Genomic DNA, 16,232 nt, shown 5'->3' with positions numbered 1-16,232 from the left:
AGGAGCCCATCCAGGATACCACATTATATTTAGAGGCTATGTCTCCTTAGACTCTTCTTGGCTTTAAGTTTCTCAGAATTTCCTTGTTTTTGATGATCCTGACAGTTTTGAGGAGTACCAGTCAGTTATTTTGTAGAAAATTTGTTTTTGAACACTTCTTTACTTAGAGGCACCAGAAAATGCTCCAGGCTTATCTTGTATATTTCCTACCCCAGTACTTGAAGCCACCATTTCCACAAGGAGCCCTAATTCCTTTTATTGGTGAATGGATTAGAAACCAAGATCTGAGTCCTTGATGTGCTCATTGCTACTGGGGTGTCTTGCTTCTAGGCCATCTTAGCTAACAGATAAGGAAATATATGTATTCATACTAACCCATATATATCCACATCTATGAATATTTCTATATGTAACCATCTATATCCTATTAAGGTAAACGTGCATCATATTGATATTTCCAACTGTCATAATGTACCATATGGATCATTATAGCCTTCTTTCCTTGCTTATCTGTAAGCTCCCACTCCAACAGTGAGAAACCTGGCTCCTGCCATATTCCATCCATTTACTTAATTGTTCAATTCCAGTGTAGGGTATACTGGTTTCAGAATTGTTAACTTACACCCCTGTGAGAAACACCTTTACCAACCAGAATACGGTGCTTATGTACAGTTTCTTTTGCCTTTAATATTATAGGTGCCACTCATTTCCAACATTATATAAATCAGCACTTGTTCACGTACCCCTTTATGTGAGGTTCCTTTATACATTTGTAATATGATTAGATGTTTTTGTCACATTCTGCATTCCATCCTGGAATCCCCTGACCTCCTAAATGATTTTTAAATTTTTCATACATTAAAGTTCACCCTTTGTGCTGTAAACTTCTATATGTTTTGACAGATGCATTCCATTCTGGGATCTCATGACCTCCTAATTTTTTTTTAATTTGCACATTAAGGTTTATGCTTTGTTCTCTAGCATCCCCTAAATTTTGATATGTTGTATTTTCAGGGTTTTTTTCAGTTCCGATTTTTTAAAATTCCTCTTTGTTCCATGGTTTATTTGGTAGTGGGTTGTTTAATTCCCAAGTGTTTCAAGATTTTTCTTATCTCTTTGTTAGTAATTTGTATTTCAATTTTATTATGGTCAGAGAACATATTTTCAATGATTTTGATTCCTCTCAATTTGTTAAGATTGGTTTTATGACCCAGGATATGGTCTATTTTGATGAATGTTTCATGTGCACTTGAAAATAATGTATACCCTGTGGTTGTTGAGTAGAGTGTTCTATAAATGTCAGTTAGATTTAGAGGTTTGAATGGTGTTGTTCAATTATTCTATACCCTTGCTCATTTGCTGTCCACTATTTCTATTGTTTACTGAGAGAAGAGTGTAGAAGACTCCAACTGTAATTGTGGATTTGTGTACTTCTCCTTTCAGTTCTGTCATTTTTTGCCTCATGTATTTTGAGGCTATTTTGTTAGTTGAACACACTTTTAGCATTGTTCTGTCTTCTTGGTGAATTGACTCATTTATCATTATGTAGTGTCTCTCTTTATTGGTTATTTTTATTTGCTTTGATGTCTACTCTGTCTGATATTAAATACCCATTCCATCGTTCTTTTGGTTAGTGTTTGCACGGTGTATCTTTTTTAGCCTTTTAGTTTTAACTTACCTATATTATTATATTTGAAGTGAGTTTCTTGCAGACAGCTTATGGTTATGTTTTTTTTAAAAGAAATCCATTCTGGTGATCTGTCTTTCAATTTTTTTTTTTAAGGATTGACACCTGAGCTAACAACTGTTGCCAATCTTCTTTTTTTTTCTTCTCCCCAAAGCCCCCTAGTACATAGTTGTCTATTCTAGTTGTGAGTGCCTCTGGTTGTGGCATGTGGGACACCGCCTCAGTGTGGCCTGATGAGCGGTGCCAGGTCCGTTCCCGGGATCTGAACTGGTGAAACACCGGGCTGCCAAAGCGGAGCGCACGAGCTTAACCACTTGGCCATGGGGCTGGTCCCTCAATTATTTTTAAACCATTTATATTTAATGTAATGATCGATACTTTTGGATTTTGGTCTACTGTATTTTAAATCTGTTTCTGTTTGTTCTGTTATTTCACCTGAATATATTTTGGTATTTTAATTTGTCTTTTATGTTTTTTTCTGTATCTCTTTGTATATTTTTTAATGGTTCTTCTAGGGATTATAATATGCATACTTAACTTTTCAGTCTACTTAAAATCAATCTTTTACCACTTGAAGAGGAATGTAAAAACCTTACATCCATATAGGTCTCTTCCTTCTTTATAATTGTCTTATGTCTTACATTTACATGTGTGGAAAACTCCATCACAGTGTTATAACTTTCATTTTTTCTTGAGTTTCAGAACTCAAAAAAATACATTTTCCCTGATATCTACCATTTCTGTTGGTCTTCCTTCATTCCTGCTCTTTCATGTTTCCTACTGGTGTAATTTCCCTCTGTTTGAAGATCATATTTTAGCTATTCTTTGAGAACAGGTCTGCTGGTGACAAATTCTCTTAACGTTTTTTCATCTGAGAATGTCTTTTTTCACCTTCATTCCTAAAGGGTATTTTTGCTGTATATAGAATTCTGGGTTGACAGTTACAACTTTTAGCATTTTAAAAATATTATGCCACTTCCCTCTGGCTTCCTTGGTTTGTGATGAGAAATTCACAGAAATTTGAATCATTGTTTTCCTGTATGAAATGTATTGTTTTTCTCTGGTTGCTTTCAGAACTTTTTCCTTCTCTTTAATTTTCAGCAATTTTTCTGTTTCAGTTTCAGCAATTATTATGTATGTAGGCATGAGTTTCTTTGTGTTTATTCCTGTTTTGGGTTCACTGAGCTTCTTGAATATGTAGGTTTATGTCCTTTGCCAAATTTAGCAAGTTTTCAGCTAATATTTCTTCAAATACTTTTTTCTTATCACACTCTTTATTTGGGAGAAAGAGAATATAACAGTTGGGTGAAATGTAGGGTTTACATTAGAAGAGTTTTCCTCGATACTTTTTTTTAAAAAACTTGGCAACTGCCACAGTTTATCTATGTTATAGTTTAGTGAAAGATAATGTATCTGATCTAACACATAATTATCTATTTAAGCTTAATAAATGGGATAATGTGTTTGTTTAAGGATAATAAGTAAGATAACATATCTGTTCTGCAAAGACAACCATGACTACTAAGGACTTTGCCACCTAAACAAGTTGAAAACCCACTGTTAGTATTAAGAAACTATTAAAGGTGTTTTTTGTTTTGTTTTGGTGAGGAAGACTGGCCCTGAGCTAACATCTGTTGCCAATCTTCCTCTTTTTGCTTGAGGGATCTGAACCCATGAACCCTGGGCCACTGAAGCAGAGCATGCAAACTATGCCAGTGGGCTGGCCCCTCAAGTGTTTTTGTTTTTTTGAGCAGAAGAATGAAATCTGAAGGTAGCATTTAACTGATATTAATCTGGTGGCAATGTGAAGAATATATTGCCTAGTGCCAGGGAGTAAGTCCATTAGATCATTGCAATCATAACAGTTCATGTATGAGATGATTAAGAGCTTAGAGAATTGTGGAAATAAAAATAGACAAGAGATGCTGTATAGGATGAATTGGTATGACGTGGTGATGAATGGGTCATGTGTGTTTGTAGGAAGATCCAAAGGATCTGAGTCTGGGTGGTTTGAAGAAAATATGGTATCTTTAACAGATATATGACATTTAGGCGAACTGTCATGCCAAGACCATGATAGGTTTGACTCTAGGTGTATTGAATTGAACAATTTATTGACATCCAAGTGAAAAAACACATTTGGGAGTTGGTTGTGAGACTGGATTGAAGAGAGGTCAAAATTTGAGATAATAGATAGAAACATTTGCAGTTGGGTGATCACTGAAACTATCTAAATCTAGGCATCACTGTGGGGGGAAAAAACAAGATCACCAAGGACTGAACTCTGGTTTTATTAATTTCATCAGTAGGAAAGGAATATTAAAGAGCATCTTTGAAGTTAATAAGTTATGTTATTACCTATTATAAAACACATTTGTAGAGTACTTATTTTAATGTGCATTGATTGGGTACTTTTTTGTTTGTGAACTTTAAATTAAGTGGTCTTTTATAGTAAGATATGAATAAATTTTAAATGAAATCAATAGATAAATGTTCCTTCCGTGTGTAAAACATAATTAGGCACTGAATAACATTCAAATAACATTTTCTTCTTCTCATATGGCACATTGTTCTTGGTAACTTTTGGAAGGTATGTGTGTATAGATCTTTCTGTTGCCTACTTAGAATTAGTCTTGCCTCAGACCCTGTTTCATTTAGATACTTGTTTTGGTTTGTTAATTATTTCTTCCTCCACTTGTTGGCTATTGTGCCACTAGTGCAGCAGCCACCATTGACTGCCAATTGAGTGTTCAAGATCACTTGTTCCACCAGAGTGGTACACACGAAGAATCTTGACATTGAGTTTTTCCCTTAGTCCGGAAATATTCTTAAACGAGTGACATTCAAATTTATCTCTACGCAATAAATTTTTTAGAAACTGAAAGGAATGAGCACAAAAATACTCCTTAGGAGAAGCTGCGTAAGCAAAAATGCTGGCACTGATGTGCATATGTTTCTGGCTATCTTCTCCTCTTTACTCCTACCTGCTGATATTTTTCCACGGTACACAATCTATAAAGGCTTCAGCTCCAAAGTCTTCCCCACCATTATTGTGCTCTTTGTTCCTTTACTGGAATTGGCAGAGAATTAGATGAATGTGAAGAGTGATAACAGGAAAAACTGATATTTTTATTATGGGCTGACATGTGTCTTTGGGCTTTAAGTCTTAGAAAAGTAGGAATTCCAATAAGATTGGTATGTCATTTTGGTAAATCGTGGTTGCCTCAAATTAGTAAACATGACTTTTATAAAACTCATTTGTATATGTGAATATGTTCCAATTAATTCATTAAATTCTTGTCATTTTCACTAATATATTTCCATTTAATATTTCATCTCCTTGAATCTAAGCTTTTAGTAGTGCAGAGTTCATAGAGAATCACACACTATGTATAAGCAATCATTGAGATTATCATGTTCCTCCTTGTTAAGCAATTTCCTCATCCATTTCCCAGTTTATTGCATGGGTTGGCATGATACAATGGAAAGCACGCTGACCTAATTGCCAGCATACCTGGGTTCTAGCCCCAGCATATAACCCCAGCTGTTTACCTTCTGGATCCCAATCTTCCCAAAAATAGAATATTTGCTGAACCTATGTCACAGGCCTGTTATAAGTTTTAAAGAAGAGTACTTCGAATATGGAGGCTTTGCAGTATCTTTTGCATATTCCATATTTTTTTCACAATTAAAAAAAATGCCATAACAAATGTACAAGAAATCTTCACATGATTATTTATTAAATCCCTGAAAATGTTACTGTGCTTAAATTTCACAAGTGTATTTCCTAAAATTCATTTTAGACCCACTCTGTAAGTTTTGGCTTGTAAATCAGTCAGAGGAATTGGAAGTTTATGAGTCTGTTCTTTGAGAACGATTTAGTAGAAGTTTGTAATAGTACTAAATAGTTTAAGGACTTAGTGTGACATTCAGATTAGGAAACTGATGGCGACATCTGTAATTGATTTCTTTTCTGTATTTGGACATCTTGTGCTCCAGAACTCATGAGGCTCACAAACCATCTGCATCCTTGTTTCCGCTATTCTAGATACACATTCATTTTATCATTAACAAACAAATATTGGTAAAAAAATTAAATGAGATTCTACTTTTTTGAAGCTCGTTGAAAGTCAGTATGGTATATTGAAAAGAGAGAGTCATCGTCTAGGCTTTAGAGTTCTAGGCCTGGCTCTGCTGGTAACTAATTGCAAGAACTCAGGCTTGACAATTTACTTTTTCTGGGCCTCATTTCCCTATTATAAAACAACTGGTTTGGATTAGACTTCTATGGTTCTTTCCACTTTTAACATTCTGTGATTGTTTTTTAACTCCTCTCTCTAAGTATCTATCTGAGGAAACTGATGAAAAGATTAGAGTTGATATTAATTTTTTGGAGATACTATTCATTATATTTGACTTATACCTAAGGTGACCATACCATATAATTTTCTATCCAAACAAGAGGAAACTTTTGAAAGTGAAAAGGATACTGTTAGTAATTACTTCAGGACGACAGCTTTAAACCAGGACTGTCCCAGATAAACTAAAATGTCTGATTACCCTATCTGTACCCCATGTGTGGTTCTGTCAACTGCATTGTTGACCAAAGATGAGTATTTATCAGTTTTAATTCCTTTTCATGGTTTCCCTGTTTTTTCTTATAGATCCACTCTGTGTGGAGAGTAATGCAGCATCATGCCAGCAATCTCCAGCTAGTAAAAAGGGGATGTTCACAGATGACTTACACAAACTGGTGGATGACTGGACAAAGGAAACAGTGGGAAATTCTCTTATTAAGCCAAGTTTAAATCAACTTAAACAGAGTCAACACAAAGTAGAGACAGACAACTGGAACAAAGTACATGAAGTAAGTGGTTTATACCCAATCTTCTTTATTTATGAGAACTAAAACCATAAAAATTGATTTACTTAGGCCTATGGTTACAGTCACTATGAGAGAGTGGTGTGACCTGACAACATGAAGACTTTTATCCTTGTCTAGATTCATATGTCTTTGAGCAAATCATCTTTTAGACCAGAGGTCAGCAGACTTTCTGGGAAGGGGCCAGTTAGTAAATGCAGTTGCAATTACTCAACTGTTCTTGTAGTGCAAAAGCAGCCATAGGCAACACATAAATGAACAGGCACAGCTGTTCCATTAAAACTCGATTGGCAAAAACAGGTGGCAGGCCATGGATTGCTGACCCTTGTTTTAGACTATTATACCTGAAAAAAACCATCAAGTATCAAAAAAAGCATCTGGAGTGAGGGTTAATTCAATCCCGTGTTGCCAGAAGAATTTGGGTTTTGAGGAAAAGCTATCTTATGTTGTACATCAATATTCTTAGGGCCAATAAGTTATATTATTTGTTCAGTATGAAAAAGAATTGTAAAGCTCTTTAAGCTAGAATATTATAAAAAGTGTCTTAAGTTTATGGGCGAGATGCCTAGTTAATTACATATGGCCTTTGGTGTACATGCAATTGAAATGTAAAAAGATGTCCACAATGCATTCTGGAGTGGGAAGAGGGCACAGTATTTATATAGTATTTATGTAAAATTATATACATTAGATATATGTTTATATGCCTAGAAATAGGAAAAGCCATTAATAATGTGCTGGATGGTGGAATTTGGGCCTTATTTTACTTTGTACTTTTCTGTGTTTGAATTTTTAAAGTAAGTGTCATTCTTTTAAAATGAGTAAATGTTAAAATGTAGATCAGAACTTAGAATCTAAACCATCACAATTGAAAGAGACATATCTGTGTGTGTCTGTTAATTTGTGTACATGTATTCGTCTATGGATAGTCACTGCATATAGTTTGGTAAAGAAAGTCTGAAAATACATGTAGTCTTAATGTTGAATAAAAATTTTCAAAAGCCTAGATTTCCCAAACTAGTAAGCTATGTAAGCTTGGGTGCTCTGTGTATTTATCTTACTCCTGGCACTGACTTATATACTGATAGTATCACCATTGTAAAAACTGGAAGGCTTTAGAGGCAAATTTCAAGGCAGAAATGCATTTGTGCTGCCAGTGGGAGATCCTCTGAGTAGGGTGTGAATGGAGGCTTTTGTAGACTAGAAACAGGGTGGTTTATTGCAGTATAATAGGGGATGTTTGGAGGAAGAGTGGGTAGAAAATGGAGTATGAATAGAAGTGATGAAGATCTTTAAACAGACTTGGGTTCCAGTGTCAGCTCAGTCACTTACTAGTTGTGTGATTTTAGTTAAGTCATTTGTGCCTCCATTTTCATGTCTTTAAAATAGGGATAATATTGACCTGCCTTGCAGGATTGCTGCATGGATTAAATGAGGTAACACCTATAAAGTGCCTAGCACATAGTAGTACCCTACATATGGTAGTTATTTTGTATTTTTAGGTCCAGTTGATTATGTCTTTGTGTGGAGAGCCCATCTCGCTATCTAATGCTCTTGCATGTTACTGTTCTGTAGCCTTACTTAGAAAATTTTGTCACAATTATGTGCCAGGTCCTGTGCTAGGCACTGGGTTTGATGAGCAAAAACAAGTATGTTCCCTGTTCGCATGGAACTGATACTCTAGTGGGACAGTTAGACATGAACAGACTTGTATAAATAAATATAAAATTGCCGCTGTAATAAGGACTACAAAGGAGATATACAGGATATCATACAGTAAGGGAAATTTGACCTAGTAAACAGGTTTCAAGGAAAGCTTCCCTGAGAAAGTGATGATTGAGCAGAGATCTGAAAGATGAGTAGGTGTTAACTAGGTGAAAGGGGAGGGAATATGATTCCAACCAGAAAGAACAGCATATGCAAAAGCCCTGAATGAGGAAAGGGAGCATGAAAGGACTGAAAGTAGGCCAATTTGGCTGAAGTGAAGAGAAAGAGAAGAGTCGGTGCACAGCGAATCTAAGCCAGGTGGGTAGGGTCTTAAAAGCAGTGATGACAAGGAACTTTGTCTTTATTTTAGGAAAGATGGATAGCCATTGAAGCCCTAGGGTTGACATGATCCACTTTGCCTTTTGAAAAGATCACTCTGGGGGCCAGCCCCGTGGCCGAGTGGTTAAGTTCGTGCACTCCACTGTGGCGGCCCAGGTTTTCGCTGGTTCGGATCCTGGGCGTGTACATGGCACCACTCATCAGGCCACGTTGAGGTGGCGTCCCACATGCCACAACTAGAGGCACTCACAACTAGAATATACAACTATATACCAGGAGGATTTGGGGGAGATAAAGCAGAAAAAAAAAGATTGGCAACAGTTGTTAGCTCAGGTGCCAATCTTTAAAAAAAAATGAAAAGATCACTCTGACTTGAAGCAAGAAGAGATGATTGAGCATAAGGGTAGCTGTTGGTAGGCTAATTAAGAGTTAGTCACAGTAATCTAGATAAAGAAAAGCTGAGATGAAGAGAAGTGAACAGATTCCAAAAAATGTTTAAGAGAGAAAATAGACCAGATTTAGTGATAGAATGGATGTATGGCAGAGGGGAGGTGTCAAGGTTAGGTTTCTGGGAGGTATAACTGGCTATCATTCCAGCGTACCAATCACCAAGATGGGGAAAATGAACTGGCAGTGCATTTTGGTAGAGGAAAGATCATATGTTTGGTTTTGGTCGTTTGAATCTGAGATGCCTTTGAAATATCCAAGAGAAGATTAAGTATAACAAGGCATCTCCAATTCAGTCTTTCTTAAAAATAAAAATTTCATTCTTGTTTATAAAATAATGTTTGTTGAAGAAGATTAATGCAGAAAAGTACAAATTTTAAAATACCATCTTTAAATCCCACCACCCAGAAATAATTGTCACTAATTTAGATAAACAGCATTCCAGATGTCTTTCTATGTCTGTTTATGAATATGTGGAAATAATTTTATGAAAATGTGATCATACTGTATGTGCTGGTTTGAATCAGAAGTATTAAATTTAATTTTACTTTAACAGAACAAAAACACTGATATGAAGAAGGGATTACGGAACTTTGAATAAATGTTTTTTTTTTTCACTTCAAGAGATATCGTCATTCATTCTTGAGTCAAGCTAAAAATCTTTATCGTAACTTTAGTTTGAAACGTTAGTTGAAAGAGTTTTAGCTTGACCATTCAATTTAGAAGAACTAAGCATTTGGGTCTGATACCAAGCTCTCTTTTAAGTGAGAATTATTTACTTCTATTACACTTATTATTCCCATGTGCATAGGATTTCAGTAATCTCTATACATATGCATAATCACAGTATGATATAATATGAGTCAGGCAGGAATATATTTTCTCAATACTGCCCAAAACGTAATTGTCTTGAATCTAAATTTTCAAAAATATAACAGAAACGTCAGACTTTAAGATAGTGACTAGAAAGGGGTGGGGAGATCACATTTACTGAGCACCTACTGTATGCCAGGCTCTTTCCCCTGTGCCACATTAAATCATGCTCCTCTGTTTCCCAAGAATTATGTAGTAAGATAGGCTATTGTCTGTGGCTCTGAGAGAATGCCTGGGACTGGCAGAAAGAAATAAAAATAGAAGAATAGTACTAGCATGAGGAAAAGAGACACTAAACTGTGAACAGAGATTTAGCAGGGGCCTTGGAGTTAGCTGGAACTGTGTTCAAATCCTCACCTCACTATTAACTTGCTTAGCGGTGTTGGGTGTTCCCAGTTTTGAGCTTCTGTTTCCTCATCTGAAAATGCCTACCTTGCAGAGCAGTTACAAAGATGAAATGAAATAAGGTAGTAACTATGCTTAGCACACACAAAGGTGCTCCAAAAATGGTAAGCACTCATAGTAATGAGAGTAATGGGAGTAGTAAGCCAAAAAGAATAGGAAGGAATATAGATGGGTAAAAGCATCTACCAAATAAACTGATTTGTTTTTTTGTCTTTTTGTTAGAATACTCCATCTACTATGGGCTACACATCAACATGGATTTCTTCTCTGTCCCAAATCCGTGGAGCTGCCCCAACCTCCTTGCCACAAGGACTCTCACTCCCTTCATTTCCTAGGCCATTATCCTCATATGGAATGCCCCATGTTTGTCAGTATAATGCTGTCGGGGGGCCAGGGTATCCAGTACAGTGGGTAGGAATTTCAGGAACACCACAACAGTCTGTAGTAATTCCTACTCAATCTGGGGCACCGTTCCAGACGGGGATGAATTTGCAGGCGTTTCCAGCTTCATCAGTGCAGAATCCATCCACGATCCCTCCTGGTCCCAAATGAATCAGAGTAGATGATGAAGAAAAGGGAGATTTTTTCAGAATTATTTTCAGGACACCTAAGATATTAAACTTTCTTCTTAGGTTCTGCCATATTTTCCCTCGTTTGAGTTTACTTTTTACTGTATTTTTTTTGTTCCAATGTGGTATTTGATATAGCTCATCATTCTGTAGAACTTTGCAGTTTGTACATAGAACACTGCACGTAGAAATGTTTTTTCACTTCAAAACCTATCCTCTTTGATACTTGATTTTTTAAAAATACCGTTCAGAATGCTTTAATAAGCTCAGCTCGAGCATTACCATTTCCAGGACACTTTCCATGCACTGCCGAGATGCCCCCAGTTTTTACTTCTGCTATCTGCAGCTGGATGATACTTTTCTTTAAAATGTATAAAAACTATTTAAATTGATACTCCCCAAACGTGGATGAAGAGAGACCCTCCAACAGCCGGAGTCTTATGGGATTCTTCACATGTTTATCTTAGGTTTACCTTTCACAGAAGGCAGGGTAACTTGCTGCAGGAAATGTTTTGGTGTATAAAATTAGAATAACTTTGTCAACCATTATAGAACATGAGCCCTTTTTAATGTGATTTTCTTCCCGTCTTCACAGCAGTAGGAGTGAAGCCTTGTTTTAGGTGAGGCGGAGAGAAAGGTAAAAAACAGAACTGTAACAGTTCCTTGATTCTGCAGATACTGTAGCTGCTTTAGGATTTCAATAGTAATTCAAAGCAGTTAGCTCCTTGTTTCTCATGTGCACATTACATTGTTTTTGAGCATCTGAGAGGCATTGGTTGGCTTGCATTCTTTTGCAAGGGATATATTGCAGCTGATATGAATCTCATTTTGGGGGGAATCTTTGTATTCCTAAGAAAGACAATTCAAGTTTCACCTGTATTGATCCATTCTTCTGAAATGAAATTTACTTGACACAGTAGGTTTTGTAGGTTTTGAGACTTACACATGAAACACTGGCTTTACAGGGTTCTAAGAGATGTGGGGTATACATTGTCGTGCAGTGAGATAGCAGACCCTTGAAGGATACTATTTAAGTTGCCCTTAGCTTTTTTGGATTACCATTTTTTTAGTTGTTATAAGTTCTTGTTAGTATCTATAGCATTTTAGATGATTTTAGATCTTAGATGATTTTGGCAGCCTCTTTAGAATCTGAGAGAGATCACTGTCAAGTTGCACTTTACTGGGTTTTATCCAGTTTTAGGAGGAGGGGAGGCAATGTCAAAATAGACACTTATAGTTTTCAAGAAGGTTAACTGTAATAATGTTAAAAGGCTGGTCACAGAGTTACCTAATGCTCAGTCTGTGAAACCCAATAGAATTCTTAAATGGTATTTATCAACTACCACATATACATGTTTAAAATGATTACTTTCCACTCCGAAGATTTCAAGGTCATTTCTAGTACACGTTTACCTAATAACAAGTTCCGTCTACTGGTAAACATTCCAAATTATCACCTAATACTTCTGTTAACAGATCTTCCTCTATATTCCTCTAAAAATTTTACCCCGTGAGCTTGCCAGGTAATGAGGAAAACTTAATGGATATACTTTTTTTTTTTTCGCACAGTCTACTTTGTGACATTCAGTACCCTTTTTCAAAAAATGTGTCTTATATTACTTACCCGAGGATCACACTTGCCATCATGAAGATTCTGTCGCCATCATTTGGGGCATCTAGGGCAGCATTTTGAGAACTGCTGTTGATAGGAGCCACAGTTTCTTTTCATAAAACATACTCTTGTTTGGATGAGTCTTTCTAAATCTTATGTACAGATTCTTGAAATTTCTTCTACAGTTTTGGTTTTCAAGTTGAAGTGAGTTTTGGACATTAGTGTAATGCAAATGCTTGCATTGCAGTGTTTTCCACGTGTACAAAAACAATGCACCTAAAATCTGAAATTCTTTAAAACTGCTCGTGTTTCATTATAAGAGTTGGCTTTGTGTAATTACATTGAGACTTACAACCTATAAAGTGAAAATACTGCAGGTTTTAAGATCTCTTCTTCTCTAGTCGCAGTCCTTTTAAACAGTGTACCCCAGGATGAAAAAAGCTCCATGGATGACATGCACAATTACATTTATTAATGGCTGCTCTACATCATATGTCCCACATTTTGCCACCACCTCTGTTTTATATATATAATTCATCATTTGTTCGCCTGCAGACTTTTGCAGTGCCTTGTAATGTTTAGAATCTTTTCAGATTTTTTGCTGGAAAGAAAAGTAGTCTTCTAAAGTTTGAAGATGGTGAATAGTGTACAGCTGTCTCCATGCTGACTGCAGTAGCTGGGTTAACATATGTTATGTATACATTATGTATATGTAACGTAAATTTAAAAATACAGAAAAAAGTGAGTTTGTGCAGAAATGAAGAAAACAGTGTTCTTCACACCACTGTGGGTTTTTATTCTTTCCCATTACTTAAATGTTTGATTCAGATTATAGTCACTTTGACTGTAAATATTGGCTAGTTTTCTACCTGGGGGTTTTGCATTATTTTATAATTTTGCTAAATCATATAATAGTGCTGTTTTCATCCTTGCTGAGGTACTTTTCCTCCCCAGAAGTAATTAGTTCTTGAGGCAAAGCTCAGAAATTCCCTTCTTACTTAAAGAGCCTACTACCCATTTCCAAACAAGACACAACCCTGTCCTTTTCATTTTCCTTCTTGTAGAAGAGAAAAAAGTTGTACTAAACCATCCTGCTTGTAAAATTTATTTGAGGGGTAGTCTGTATGTCCAACCACCATGTTTACTTCTCAAAGTCCAAGTCTGATGAATAGTACTGTATCTCCATATGTGGCAATGTGAGCATTTCATCATGAAGTACCTGCTGCTATGTTTGTGAAGTTGGCTGTAACATCATAAGAATATGAAACCAGTATTGGTGTAAACCTAATGAAAATAACCCTATGTATATTTGTAGCAGTCTTGAATCTCTATTTAAGGTAATTTGCTGTAATATAACAAATGCCCATTCTGTTTTTCATCCTTTTCTTGCCAATTTTATATCAAGCATGAATTCTAATGGTTTGACAGCAAAATTATCTGTGAAAGTTTAAAAAGCACTTTTCTGCTGCGATTTTTGGATTGAGTGTGGAGTGTTATGTACAGTATGATGGGATGTATCATTTTAGAACCCTAGATTTAATTCCAGTCCAATTACTTTTGTTTATCTACCTCGTTTTCAGTGCTGTTTTGGGGTGCACAAGTAAACACTGCCTGTGAAACTTGCTTTTTTGCCTTGATTCTCAGTATTCTTTCAGGTTATAAATCTGGCCTGCCTCCTTGTCCCAGTGCTAACTATGATTTGGGATGAGGGGTACTATCACTCTGCCACCAATCTGTGTTTAAATGACGAGAGCCATGTGCCTCTACAAAATAAGCTTTGGGGATCTGGGAATAGAGAACAGAGAATAAATCCAGCTGGTGGCAATAGAGGACTTAGTTGTAAAATAAACAAATGGTAAGAAAGTATCTAAATTAGACAGTCCAGTGCCTGTAACTTTGCATCTTTTATTAGAGATGCATTTCTTGTCTGTGCCTAAAGGGCTATGGTTGAAATTGCTTTAACTACCACAGTGAAATATTTGACAAATCCTACAGCAGTGGCCTGTCATTCAGCATATTAGCATACTGCTAGGTATTTGCAGTGATATTTTGTTACCTTAAAATGGCTGTATGCTTTTAGTTGAATTGTAGTTGGTGGTAACCGTTTATCCAATCTCTAAAGTTTATTGGAGGCATTGACTTCTTCTTTGCTCTCTTTTCTGAGTGATGAAAATGATGCATTCCTTTTTTTCCCCAGAAAACTCAGCAAATGTTTGTAAACCACATGTTCCTTGTTTCACATGTTTACTGTGTAACACTACAGCATATTTAATGTTAGTAAATACCGTATTTCAGACATCATGCACAAGTACATTCCTGAGGTATATTTGCCATCAGTTTGGGATTCAGTTATTTAATCTTATCTTTGGTTTAGAAAAACTTGAGATATTTGAGGTGGGTATGCAGTCCATTTTCTAGACTAGGTTGTTCATTTTTCATTCTTTAGTTTATGGGGACTTGTTTTTCCCCTCTTTGTTTAGAAGATGAACCAGAAAGGGGGCTGGAGTGTGGTGTGGAAAAGGCCATTGATTTGGTAAATGTAATTTCTGGGACTGAATTTTTTTTAAAAAGAAAAAAACAATCCAGACTGTAAAATGGTGACCACTCAAACTTGGTGAAACCCTTTGAAGTGAAATTAGTATGAAATTTTTAGGGAGCCAAATGCTTTCAGGTCACCCTGGAAATAGTCTTTGTATGCAAAGGATGAACACAAACATTGGTCAGGGTCCTTGACAGCCAACATAGACAGTGGCCTGGGATAGTAGCTAGGGTACATTGAAGTTATTTTCAGCTGAGATAGCTGGAAGAATGTACAAACCAACAGCTCCCATTCTGGCAGGTTTTCTTTTAATTCAAAAAAAACAACTCAAACAAAAAGGCTAAAAGTCAAGCAAGAGGGGAAGTGAGAAACTGGGTTCTAGAGAAAAAATGTGCCAGTGTATAATAAACTCATAAATGTGTGCTTGTCATCCTTCCAGTTTTTTTTTCTTTTAGTTGCATTTCTTTTCTACTATAACTTAAGATTTCAGATTGAGGTTTGTGGTTCAGAACAGACCCTCAGCAGAAATAGTGACTGATCGGAAAGTGCAGTTAGTTGTTCAAGGTCTGTCATGCTCAATCACCTAAAGCTGTAATTTGTTTGATATGAATATTAAGCATGTAGACCTAGTGCAGCATGGGAACCACTCAGGAAGTTTATGCAAATAATAAACTTTCATGCATAATTTACTATGAAGTATGCAGAATTTCAGCCACTTCTCTACACTTAACATTTAGTTGTATATGTGAAATCTCCTTTCTTAATTGGGGAATGTAGCATTATATAGAATGTTCTTAATTTTAATCTTTCTTGACATTAACTTTTTATTTTTATTATTTTTTTTGGTAAACCAAGTGCTCTGTCTTTAAGCAGTTGTCTGATTTTGGTTCTTTGAAACTGTGATTTTTATTTCCTTTGTACCCAACCATTATAAGTATTTTGTTTCCTGGAAATTTTGTTTTGAAACAGAAAATAAAGGCTGTGTTAAAATGAGTATGCTATCTTATTAAAATGCTGTCATAGTCACTGCAATCATCTGGCTTAAACTGGCTCTTCATTTACCATATGTAAGTTAGCAGATTTTAAAATTTGGTCCTATAGATTATGCTGACTGAACAAACTAACCAAGCTGTGTGTTACCTCTTGATTTATAACTCAAACAAATTTTGAGT

General features: G+C 36.0%; 1 protein-coding gene and 1 long non-coding RNA gene across 2 annotated transcripts in view; one reads left to right on the top strand and one right to left on the bottom strand.

The window, feature by feature from the left end:
- WNK3 (WNK lysine deficient protein kinase 3) overlaps positions 1 to 12,519 on the top strand; it is a 160,231-nt gene extending 147,712 nt beyond the window's left edge. The window contains exons 22-23 of the mRNA XM_046673065.1: positions 6,352 to 6,554; positions 10,563 to 12,519. Coding sequence (XP_046529021.1) covers positions 6,352 to 6,554; positions 10,563 to 10,892 — 533 coding nt within the window. The 3' untranslated portion in view covers positions 10,893 to 12,519. The remainder of the gene's footprint in view (positions 1 to 6,351; positions 6,555 to 10,562) is intronic.
- The window catches only part of LOC124245606 (uncharacterized), a 35,798-nt gene that overhangs the window by 12,302 nt on the left and 7,264 nt on the right, over positions 1 to 16,232 (bottom strand). The window lies entirely within an intron of this gene.

Source organism: Equus quagga, chromosome 10, assembly GCF_021613505.1.
Source record: "Equus quagga isolate Etosha38 chromosome 10, UCLA_HA_Equagga_1.0, whole genome shotgun sequence".
NCBI lineage: Eukaryota > Metazoa > Chordata > Mammalia > Perissodactyla > Equidae > Equus > Equus quagga.
This window is presented reverse-complemented; position numbering and strand designations above follow the sequence as displayed.